This window comes from Heptranchias perlo, chromosome 4 (genome assembly GCF_035084215.1).
Source record: "Heptranchias perlo isolate sHepPer1 chromosome 4, sHepPer1.hap1, whole genome shotgun sequence".
NCBI lineage: Eukaryota > Metazoa > Chordata > Chondrichthyes > Hexanchiformes > Hexanchidae > Heptranchias > Heptranchias perlo.
The window spans coordinates 56,270,201-56,283,223 of record NC_090328.1 but is presented as its reverse complement, the minus strand read 5'-3'; the positions used below and the strand labels follow the sequence as shown (position 1 = coordinate 56,283,223).

The following is a 13,023-nucleotide window of genomic DNA, read 5'->3' as shown; positions in this document are numbered from 1 at the left end:
CAATGAGTGTTTTTGTCATGATGTCAGTGGTGGTGACAGTAACGTCCAATTGCCTGACATGTCCATTGTTCGTCACTTTAAGAGTGCGCTTTCACACCGTAAGGCGAGTGATCAGCAGAAAAGTTGGCAAGAACACCATGTTGCACTTGGTGGTCGAAGTAAAAGTCAATTAGAAGAGATGTCTGCTGCACAAGGCCATTTGAGTGGTTTTGGAAGATGTTGAGTGGATGTTCAATTGTGGACAATGAGATGAGCAGGATATGTTTGAGGTGGCTGTCATAGTCATGCGTGCTCGTAAGAAGTATCTGTTCCTGAAAGTGCTGCTCAGTATACCATCCATGTATAAGAGGGATCTACTGCCGTGGTAAAATTAACATGGCTTCAACAAAGTAAACTGATACAGTAGATTGAGGATAGCAGAGGTGTCATCAATGTCTTCATGTGTAGTGATGAGAAGTATGTGCAATTGGAAGGAATTCCGAGCTTACTTCGAGTTCAGTTTTTTGTCGTCAACTACAGGTCAAGAGGAAGCAACAGTTTGTTCATTTTTGTTGTTGAATCACACCTTGGTCTGTCCCTCTATTCCTCTGGCATCTTCTCCTCCTTTGAGCATCTCATTTTGTTCCACCCCTCTCACCTCCTTTAAAATCCTCGTTCTCTACTGCCCACCCAAGCTTCTCACTGAGATATCTTCATTGCTATCCTCCCTCAGCCCCTGCACCAAGCGACTTCTCATCCTCGGTGATTTCAACTTCCATTTCAACTCATCATGTTCTCTCTCCTGAGTTCACTGCCCTCCTATCTGCCCTTAATCTCTTCCTTCATATAAACTCCCCTACCCGTATTCACGGCCAAACCCTTGACCTTGCCATCTCACGTGGCCTCCCTACTCCTATTGTGTCAAGCATGGATATGGCTGTCTCTGATCATTTCATTGTATCCCTCTCTAGTCACATCCTCCTCCCAACCCCACTTCCTTCTGTGTTCGCCCCTGGAAAAACTCTTCCCAAGTCACTTACTACGGCACTTTTAAATTCCTAACTGTCTAGCCTTTGGCCCTCCATTCACCATGACATTTCTGCATCTACCGATCTGCTCAGTCACACCCTCACCTCCACCTTTGATGCCCCTGTCCCCATTATAACCATTACTCTCTCTCACCCTGACCGTTCCCCCTGGAATGGCCCTCATCTCTACTCCTTTAAGTCCAAGGGACTTGAACATTTATGGTGGGCAATTGGTTTAGCCATTCGTTGCCAGATTTGGCTGGACCACGTAAAGCACTATCAAGTCCTGCTCTCCACTGCCAAAATTGCTCACTATTCCAGGATCATCCTGAAATGCAAAGATACTCCTCCACCCTCACCTCCAACAAGTGCAAGGAGTTCATGCACTACTTTGTCACTAAGATTGAGATCATTTGTTCGGCTGCTTCTCTCCCTTCCCCGAACCCAACAAGCCAAACGTCCCCTACGGTTCCCCCCTGCTCTAGCCATGAACTCATATCTTTCTCCAGTTTCTCTACTATCTCCCCTCTTGCTCTCTCCAAGCTCATCTTGACCATGAGACCCACCTCCTGATCTCTCAACCCTATTCCCATCAAACTGCTGACCACCCAACTTTCCTTCCTGGCCCCCATGTTAGTTGATATAGTTAACAGTTCCCTCTCCTCAGGCACTGTCCCCCTCCCCTTCAAATCTGTCATGACCCCTCCTCAAAAAATCCACCCTTAACCGCTCTGTCCTTGGAAACTACAGCCCCATCTCCAACCTCCCTTTCCTCTCCAAAGTTCTTGAACATGTTGTCGTCTCCCAAATCCATGCTCATCTTTCCCACAACTCCATGTTTGAATCCCTGCAACCAGGTTTCCACCCCTGCCACAGCACTGAAACTGCCCTTATCAAAGTCACAAATAACATCCTATGTGACTGTGACCATGGTAAACTATCCCTCCTCATCCTTCTCGACCTGTCTGCAGCTTTTGAACTCACCACCCTCCGCCACTGCCTCTATTCCATCGTCCAGCTGGGTAGGACTGTGCTCGCCTGGTTCCATTCTTATCTATCAAGTCGTAGCCAGAGAATCACCTACAATAGCTTCTCCTCCCACACAGACCTCTGGAGACCCCATTTACATGCTGCCCTTCGGCGACATCATCCAAAAACACATCAGGTTCCACATGTACACTGACGACACCCAACCCTACCTCACCACCAACTCCCTCGACCCCTCCACTGTCTGATTTGTCACACTGCTTGTCCAACATCCAGTACTGGATGAGCAAACATTTCCTCCAACTAAATATTGGGAAGGCCGAAGCCATTGTCTTCAGTCCCCGCCACAAACTCCGTTCCCCAGCCACCGACTCCATCCCTCTCCCTGGCCACTGTCTGAGGCTGGACCAGACTGTTCGCAACCTTGGCATCCTCTGACCGAGATAAGCATCTGGCCACATATCCGTACCATCACCAAGACCGCCTACTTCCACCTCCGTAACATCGCCTGTCTCCGCCCCTGCCTCAGCTCATCTGCTGCTGAAACCTTCCTCCGTGCATTTTTTTACCTCTAGACTTGACTATTCCAATGCGCTCCTGGCCAGCTGACTGGCCTCCCATCTTCCACCCTCCATAAACTTGAGCTCATCCAAAACTCTACTGCCCATAACCTCTCGCACCAAGTCCCATTCACCCATCGACGCTGACCTACATTGGCTCCCAGTCCGGCAATGCCTCGATTTTAAAATTCTCATCCTTGTTTTCAAATCCCTCCATGGCCTCGCCCCTCCCTATCTCTGTAACCTCCTCCAGCCCAACAACCCTCCGAGATCTCTGCGCTCCTCCAATTCTTGTCTCTTGCGCTCCAACATTGACGGCCGTGCCTTCAGCTGCCTGGTCCCTAAGCTCTGGAATTCCCTCCCTAAACCTCTCCACCTCTCTCCTCCTCCTTTAAGATGCTCCTTAAAACCTACCTCTTTGACCAAGCTTTTGGTCACCTGTCCTATTATCTCCTTGTGTCAAATTTTGTTTGGTAATGCTCCTGTGAAGCGCTTTGGCATCTTTTACAATGTTAAAAGCACGAAATAAATGCAAGTTGTTGTTGTAGTATTCCAAGTATATGCCATAATGTGACACAAAAGATTGAACTCGGGGAAAGTCAGATTAATGTTCTTGCTGTCATCAAGTTTGTCAAATTGCTGCAGGATTATCCAGTTCACTTTCACAACAGCGTTCAGTAAACCATTTACACCAGTCCTTTCACTGGTCTTTCATCAAGGATATCAATTGCATCTCCTGCTAGACGACAAGTGTTTCAGGAGATGAGTGCCAGGCATCGAGAGCAACGACTTCATTGTTTTTAAAGAGTTATTCTGCTTGTAATGATGTTCCATCTGGTGGAGTTGTTAGTAAGGGGATTGTGGCTGGACCTCCTACTGTTGTTGACTTGTCCAAACCTAGCGTGTTTCATCAAAAGCAATCCATGGATGTTGTGCCAAATGGGCTTCCTGCACACCCTGAAGGTGAATTTTGTAGCACTGATCTTGAAGAAAGGACAAGATCAAGAGTCATCATCAACAATCAGAGGACAGCCGTTTGTGAACAGATAGACACAAGAGGGTTTCAATTTGTTTGTGTAATTGTTTTGAACATGGAAGATGTGAAGACTATGGTACACAAGTACAACCCCTATATCTATTTCTACAAGACAGCAGTAGAGTTTAATAAACATCCTAGCAGTGAAGTGTGCATAGTGATTTGTTCTAATTGGGGGGGTGGGGGGGAATTCATTGTCAACAGTGTAAAGCTCCCACTATACCAGAAATTGCTGCTATTATTTCTGGTGAGGAAAGTGAGTTGGATGTTACAGACAGTGACATTGTCATCTTGAAGACTGAAAATGGAATTAGACTGACGAATGGAGCTTATAATCCTTTGATGTATGTGTTGGTTTCTCCTCGAGAGCACATTTGGCACTTGGGAATACTGCATCGTAATGCTGAAGTTCCATCACCACACAATACTGTTACAGCTGTGCAGTTTTATTCACAACGATCGCAGGTTGGTGATTCAAATATATTTGTGCACATGGTAGGGCATCCATTTCATCAGTGAATTGTTGATGCATATGCAAAAGTTGAGAGTCAGCGTTTAATTGGATTCGTACACATCAGAAGTATATGCAGGTTGATCTGTACAAGGGTCTACAGGATGCTTTTCTGGAAGGTAACGCTGATCAGTGTTTTGTTGGTCATCGTATCAGACAGCCATCATCTTTTTCTGGAGGGCTTCAACACACCTATCAGCAATATCAAGATTCAATAAGCATTATGCAATGTGGGGGAAACCGGATTTGTTCATCGCAGTAACATGTAACCCTAAGTGGCCAGAAATCATAGCTGAGCCACTCTGGACAAATTGTAGGTAACTGACCTGATAATTATGCACGTGTATTTCATCTCAAGTTATATAGAAATTATGCATAAGTTGACAAATAGATCTATTTTTGAGACACTATCATTTATGTTTGTTACTGAATTTCAAATGCACATGTTTTGCTGATCTTTCAAGAAGATGACAAGCCACTGTCACTTCATAATTATGATGGAATTGTGTCTGCCGACATTCCTGATGCAGAAGTTTCTGCGGTTACATGACTACATGTATGATGCATGGCCCTTATCCAAATGCAGCTTGCATTGTTGATAGAACATGTACAAAGTGTCTTGGTGAAGTCACGGATGATGAAAATAATTACCCTCTGTACCAAAGGCATCAGGATGGTGAAAGCGTTGGGGTGAAAGGAGTTCAGGTTGACAATTGTTTTATTCTTTTTAATCCAGATCTTCAAAGATATTGCAAAGATAACCAATGAGGATTTGCTGAAGTTCAACACCTAAGAAACAATCCAGTACTACCACTGACTGATCAAGTGATAAATGAAGCTCTTCTGGATATTGAACAGCACTTTGAAATCTAAGGAAAAATGATCTGACTTTCCTGGGATATCTATTCCAAAAGAGGATTAGGAAGATTTTAGTGAACTGCCATGTTCTGTTTGTGAAGTACTGTTGTATGAGAGAAATCAACTGATTGATCAGCTGAACAAAGGTGTTCATTTGCTTACTGCTAACCAGCATGAGAGATACAGTGCAGTTGTTGGTGCTGTTCATGGAAATTATCATTTATTCTTTGTAGATGGCCTTGGAGGAACTGGAAAAACCTTTCTGTACCAATTAACACAAGCTGAAAGTCACATTGCACTTGCTGTGACCACAGGTATTGCGGCTCTAAGCAATGAACTGCCTATTCAAAATCCCTTTGAGTGCAGGAGAGTTCAACATGTTATCTTCCATTGTGATCAGATGCAGTAAAACTGATCAAGCTTATGAAACTTGTTGGGGATGAGGCACCTATGGCTAACAGATTTGCCTTTAAAGCTGTTGATGGAAGTTTGCAATTGATCAACTTTCACCAGAACTCAATCATATTCCTTTGGTAGAAGGATTATAGTGTTTGGAGCTCACTTTTGCCAAGTCTTCCTGTTGTTCCAAGAGGAATATGTGCACAAATAGTTTGTTCTACTTTGAAACAATTGTATGTTTGAGCTATCATTCATGTTATGAAGTTTTCGATGAATATGTAGTTGTTGAACTCAAGGACTTGTTGCATCCAACTTTGCAATTTTTTTTAGTGCAGATTGGTGAAGAGAAATTGAAGCTCCTGAACTTGGACATGATTTTATTTGTGTTCCTGACGAAATCGGTTGTGCAAGTAAGAATCTGGAAGATCTGACCGCTGTTGTCTCTGAACTTCAGAATAACTGAAATAAAAAGTACATTGTGGGAAGGGGTACTCTCACTCTTTGAAATGAAGCTGCTGATATGATTAATGATGGCACAATAGGGTTGTTTCATGATGTACATGTGTACCTCAGTGCTGACTGTGTCATTAAAGAAACTCAGGTTACTTTGTTTCCTGTGGAGTTTCTGAATACATTGTTGCCATCTGGAATCCCTTCACATCAATGTGTGTTGAAGTTAGATTTTCCATACTACTACATAATTTGAATCCTGCCAAAGTACTCTGCAATGGCACACATTTACAATAGATTTTATTCCATGTTATTGATGCAGATTGCTTGTGGTATCTACAACGAGAAGGGCATGTTCATTCCACGTTATGATTCCTATGACTCTTGAATGCCGTTGAGCTTTAAGCAGTGTCCGTTTTCTATGAGTTCATCAACAAATCTGTTTTTATACAAAGAATATGAATATTGGATTTTTTGAAGAAAATAGTTTAGTTTTTCTGTTTGCATGAAAATTTGTAGAGATTTTTTTTCATCCGTTTTGTTAACATTTTGTAATTGACAGTGCAAACACTCAAGGTTGCAAAGGTTTACCAAGAATATAGAGAAATAAACTGAACAGTTGATGTCTTCTACCAAGTGAGAAATACTTTTTGGTTGCATGTGAAGATACCTTCATATTTGTTCAGTATGTTGGTGAAACAGAAACTAATTTCCAATTTTATGCAGTTTGCATATTTTCTGTCACAGATTTCTGTCCATTCATTATTGTCTTTCTGTTTGATATTTAATGACTGAAGCAGATGCAAATGACTACTTTGAAAAAGTTTGAATTTGTTAAGAGCTGGTGAGAACCTGTAGATGTTCTAAAATAAACTGAATAAATCACATTTTATCTCACGTGGGAGGAAGACATTGATGAGTTATTATTCACCAGGTGCAGTTGTTAAATTAATTATTGAAAGCCATGTTACTTATGCTGTATATTTGCAGCAGGAGGATGGTGCAGAGGCACCAGTTTTCAGCATGGTAGTTGTCAAATTGCTTGCACACATTTTCTGCTAGCTGTTCAGTATCAGCTGGACATTTTATGCATTATGTGTGATTTGTTTGTGAACTCATTCTCTCTTCTGTGATTTATGTTTGTTATCAATGCAGAGAATTATACATTGCTTTCCATCAACAGTGTACTGAATGTATTCAGCAGTTATGTATCCCTTAAATATTTTACAAAAAATGACAAATGTTTTTGTTACTGTGATTGTTTGCACACATTTATAATAGATTTTAAAAAGTCAGATGTTTTGTTCTTTTGGGGGTCATTTTGTGGTTCAATTATTTGCCATCTTCTAATCTTACTTTATTCATCTGTGCGCTTGGTCTTAACACTTTTGCAACTTCACGGGAGAGCGCCTATTCTACTTTGCATTTCTGCACCTCTGGATACCCACAGCCTTTACCTTAAAACTAGAAAAACCAGCAACCTTCTGAATATCCACTTCAGCTGACTTACTTGAGCTTCCTCAAATCAGCCGGTCGGTGAAACAAACTTTTTTCAATCAAACCGTAAATTGAAACAGTCAACCGCTGCAAGTTCTCTCTCTGCATTCGTGTTGCTTGCAACGCTGCCACCGTAGCCGTACCAAACATCGAAATTCTCCAAGAAACCTACTAAACGCATACACTACCAGCATAGTAAACGATGTTTTGGACTTTCCAACTTAAAAGCCCAAGTCAAAAACTGGTTACGTTTCGAATTGGTAAAATTATATTCCACCATTGTAGATTTTGCTTTTGTAAGAAATATACAACCTGCCAGTTATGAAAGTTCAGCTCAACTATACCTTGTTAAAGGACTTTGGTTTTGAAAAACTTGGTGCCGGGAGACAATTGCTTTTCTGTTGCACAGAGTACACTGATTACGGTAAGACTTAAACCAAAACAAATCCGCAGAAGTTTCAATTTGGACAGAATTAGGGATATAACATCTTTCCTCCGCAAAGTCTATGGTTTATTTCATGCTGAGGCGTACAGCGAGATATTGTTGTAATTTGTGCCCAGACTCAACCTCTCCAGATTATTCGCTCTTCTTTACGTTTCTGTGACTTGAAACGTATCGACTTCTGAAAAGTTTCTTCACCCCTCCCCCAATTACAGTAACAAATGGACTAAAGTTTATCTGCAGTGCATAAAGGCAATGCAGCTGGCCCCAGCTCTCTCGTTAACCTTTTAAACTACTGTTTGCAGCATTTAAGATTTACCAATCACCTCACCTCCATCTCACTAAACCTAAGGCAATGTTCTTTCTCTTCTCTCCGCCCCGAGGCAAAGCTTGGGTGATACAGCAAATCCGAGTCCTACCTGCTGATATAACCGTCGCCATCCCCATCACAAGTCTGAAAAAGCCGTTTCATCCTCTCCTCCTCACCGGTGCTCGAAGTGTCACTGCTACCACTACTCGCGCTCGCCACCACCGCCGCCGCCATCTTCTCCTCACCCAGCCCCTAAACTCCCGACGTCACAACTAAACAGCGAGCGCGCACCCGCACAAGGGCTGGGGTTCTAAACGGTATTTGCACGCGCGAACTGCTGCCTCGCTCGCGCACAACACAAAAACACAAGCAAGCGCGCCCCCCCCCCCCCAATAAATCAGGGCGAGCTGCGCACTCGCTGACTATGAGCTGCGCGTGTGTATTAGTGTCGAGGGAGTCCGCGAGGTGTTCTCAGGTGAGGAAAGGAAAGATAGCACTTTTACCCACAATACTAACAGTAACATTGGTACCTGGATACAAAATAAGGTTGCCAACTTTTTTGTCAAGCCCAAAATCAATCAGGGTTGGGCAAACCGAATGTTCTTGGATCAAAATGATTTCATTTTCATATTTTGTAAGCCCACCTTCGCATGCAAATTGCTCACACACCACATTTCTGACAGTGAATGGCCTAATCTACGCTCCCCCCGTTGCACCTCTATGCTTCCCTTACTATATCCCTGCGTGTATTTATCGTGTTTTCTCTATCTGTGTGAGTGAGTGGTTCTTTCCTGCCCTGATGTGAATCTGTTGTTCACCCTTACCCTCCCCCATTGGTTCTCTCTGTCCTTGTGTGTATCTGCTGTTATCCAAAATGCCGACTTCTTCCAACCTATTCAGCACTATTAAATCCCCAAATAATCCCATATTTAAACTTTTTCTAAAAAATGGCAACTAGAACAATAGGTCAGCAATGGAAAATATTGAAACAAGAGATGGAAAGTATACAATTAAGTAAATTCTGTTGAGAAAGGGAATGTATAAAAGACGAGTTCCATGCATGAATAGGGAAATTTGATCAAATTTGAAACTTCAAGAAAAAGCATTTTGCACTTATAGGACATATAACAAAGAAAACCAGAACGGTCACTACTCTGGGAAAAGAAGAACCATTAGTCTATTTAAGGGGCAGCTATATAATCACATGAGGGAGCAAGGAATAGAAGGATATGCAGATATGGTTAGATGAAGTAGGGTAGGAGGAGGCTCGTTTGGATCATAAACACCAGTTGGGCCAAATGGCCTGTTTCTGTACTGTAAATTCTATGTAATTCTATGTGTAATATAAAGAGTATATATAGGAAAACTACAAAAAGGGAGTTTAGACAGTCTAAGAGGGCATGTGAAAGAAAATTAACAAAAAAAACATAAAGGGCAACAGAAATATCTACTAAAGGCACAATAGTAGTAGTAAAAGTATAGTCAACCTAGGGTTAGGGCTAAGAAAGACCAGGCAAGCTTGAAGCAGAGAGTGAGGGATTGGCAGAGATAATAAACAAGTAAATAAAAACAGAAAATCCTGGAAGCACTCAGCAGGTCAGACTGCATTTGTGAAGAGAGAAGCATAGGGTTCATGTTTCAGGTCAGTTCTACGCCTCTTTATTTCAAATTTGCAGTATTTTGCTTTTTTTTAATATTAAATGAATACTTTGCTTCCGTTTTCATATAGGAGATGGATATTGGGATTTTTAAACTACCAGAGGTGGGTGTAAAACAAATAGTGGAGATTATTATTCAAAAAGAACTGGTACTCAAGAAGTTACTCAAACTTACGATAAACAAATCACTGGCATTTGATGGTTTACATCTGTGAGGATCCCAAGCAAAAGTAGGGAAGAAACTGCAGAAGCTCTAACTATAATTTTGTAAATTCTTTGGAAAGGAAAATTGTGCCAGAGCACCACGAGAACTTGGTATGCAGATACACAGGCCATTAAAGGTGGCATCAGAAGTAGATAAGGCCAGCAAAATGGCAAATTAATCCCTTGTATTTTTCATATAGAGGCATAGAATACAAAAGCAAGGAGTTGAAATTGTACAAAGCCTTGGTTGGGCACTCTATTCTAAAAAGGATACAAAAGCAATGAAAAAGATGTGGCATAAATTCACTAGGATGTTTCTGCCCATTTCATCAGTCTATGTTCTTCTGAATCTGTTACTATTCTTCACATTGTTTACTATGTTTCCGAGCTTCGTGTCATCCACAAACTTTGAAATTATACCCTCTATACCCAAGTCCAAGTCATTAATATATATCAAAAAGAGCAGTGGTCCTAACACCAGCTTTATTGTGGCAACTCATTAACCAACTCTATCTGTAGCAATTCATTAACCAACTTGGAATCATAGAAAGGTTACAGCAAGGAAGGAGGCCATTCGGCCCATCGAGTTCGCACCGGCTCTATGTTACAGCAATCCGCCCTATCCCTGTAACCCTGCAAATTTTTTCCTTTCAAGTACTTATTCAGTTCCCTTTTGAAAGCCATGATTGAATCTGCCTCCACCACCCACTCTGGCAGTGCATTCCAGATCCTAACCACTCACTCCTCATTATCACCTTTGGTTCCTTTGCCAATCACCTAAATCTATGTCCTCTGGTTCTTGACCTTTCCGCCAATGGGAACAGTTTCTCTGTATCTACTCTGTCTAGACCCTTCATGATTTTGAATACCTCTATCAAATCTCCTCTCAACCTTCTCTGTTCCAAGGAGAACAACCCCAGCTTCTCCAATCTATCCACATAACTAAAGTCCCTCATCCCTGGAATCATTCCAGTAAATCTCTTCTGCACTCTCCCGAAGGCCTTCACATCTTTCCTAAAGTGCAGTGCTCAGAACTGGACGCAATACTCCAGTTGTTGTCGAACCAGTGTTTTATAAAGGTTCATCATAACTTCCTTGCTTTTGTACTCTTTGCCTCTATTTATAAAGCCCAGGATCCCGTATGCTTTTTTAACCACTTTCTCAACCTGCCCTGCCACCTTCAATGATTTGTGTACATATACCCCCAGATCTCTCTGTTCCTGTACCCCTTTTAGAATTGTGCCCTTTAGCTTATATCGTCTCTCCTCATTCTTCCTACCGAAATGTATCACCTCGCATTTTTCTGCGTTAAACTTCATCTGCCACCAGCCTGTTTATATCCTCTTGAAGTCTATTTCTATCCTACTCACTGTTCACTACACTTCCAAGTTTTGTCATCTGCAAATTTGGAAATTGTGCCCTGTACACCCAAGTCCAAGTCAGTAATGTATATCAAGAAAAGCAGTAGTCCTAATACTGACCCCTGGGGAACACCACTGTACATCTCCTTCCAGTCTGAAAAACAACCGTTCACCACTACTCTCTGTTTCCTGTTACTTAGCCAATTCATTTGTGGCAACTCATAAACTGACTGGTTAATGATTTCTCCAAAGCTACACATACCTCCTGTCTTAATATCGACCTGCAAATAAAGCCTCCCCCGCCTGGATACTACCCGAAATTCTAAAAATTAATGTTATTCAGTCACTAAATAGGTTTAAAATATCTTCTGTAAAACATTCATATATGTATAAACATATAAAAACAAAACATTCCTTTGTCTGTACATTACTTCCCGCATTCCCCTGGGGAACACCACTCTTTACTTCCGTCCAGCTGAAAAACAGCCGTTCACCACTACTCTCTGCTTTCTGTCCCCTAGCCAATTTTATATTCACACTGCCACTGTCCCTCTAATCCCATGGGCTTTAATTTTGCTAACAAGTCTATTATGTGGTACTTTATCAAATGCCTTTTTGAAACTCCATATACACATCATCAACTGCACTACCCTTATCAACGGTCTCCGTTACTTCATCAAAGAACTCTATCAAGTTAGTCAAACACGATTTTCATTTAACAAATCCGTGCTGACTTTCACTTATTAGCATATACTTTTCTAAGTACAGGCTGACTGGCCTATACTTGCCGGGTTTATCCCTCTCCCCTTTTTTGAACAAGGGTGTAACATTTGCAATCCTCCAGTCCTCTGGCACCATCCCTCTATCTAAGGAAGATTGGAAGATTATGGCCAGAGCCTCTGCAATTTCCATCCTTATTTCCCTCAGTAGTCTAGGATGCATCCAACCTGGAACTGACTTATCTACTTTGAGTACTGCCAATCTTTTAAGTACCTCCTCTTTATCTACTTTATCCTATCCAATATCACTACTACCTCCTCTTTTACTGCTACAATGGCAGCATCCTCTTCTCTATTGAAAACGGATGTGAAATATTTATTTAGTGCCTCAGCCATGCCCTCTGCCTCCACAAGAAGATCTCCTTTTTTGTCCCTAATCAGTCCCGCCCTTCCTTTGAATACCCTTTTACTATTTATATGTTTATAAAAGACTTTTGGGTTCCCTTTTATGTTAGCCGCTAATCTATTCTCATATACTCTCTTTGCTTCTCTTATTCCCTTTTTTAGATGTCCTCTGTACTTTCTGTATTATGAACCTTACATTCGTCATAAGCCTCCTTTTTCTGTTTCATTTTAATCTCTATATCTTTTGTCATCCAGGGAGCACTAGGTTTGGATGCCCTTTCTTTCCCCCTCGTAGGGATGTGTCTACTCTGTAGCCAAACCAACTCCTCCTTGAAGGCCTCCCGTTGATCAATTACTGGTATGTCTACCAATTTTTGATTCCAATCCACCTGGGCAAGATTCCTTTTTAACTCAATGAAATTTGCCCTCCTCCAGTTAAGCATTTTCACATTTGATTGTCCCTTGTCCTTTTCCATAACTATTCTAAACCTAATGATATTATGATCACTGTTCCCCAAATGCTCCCTCACTGAAACATGCTCCATCTGCCCCACTTCATTCCCCAGAACTAGATCCAGCACTGTTTTCTTCCTGGTTGGACTGGAAACACACTTCCAGA

General features: G+C 41.8%; 1 protein-coding gene across 1 annotated transcript in view; it reads right to left on the bottom strand.

Annotated features, from left to right (window-relative positions):
• The window catches only part of mcc (MCC regulator of WNT signaling pathway), a 257,268-nt gene extending 248,977 nt beyond the window's left edge, over positions 1 to 8,291 (bottom strand). Inside the window, exon 1 of the mRNA XM_067982962.1 lies at positions 8,167 to 8,291. Within this exon, the coding sequence (XP_067839063.1) occupies positions 8,167 to 8,291 (125 nt within the window). The remainder of the gene's footprint in view (positions 1 to 8,166) is intronic.
• Positions 8,292 to 13,023: the final 4,732 nt, after the last annotated feature.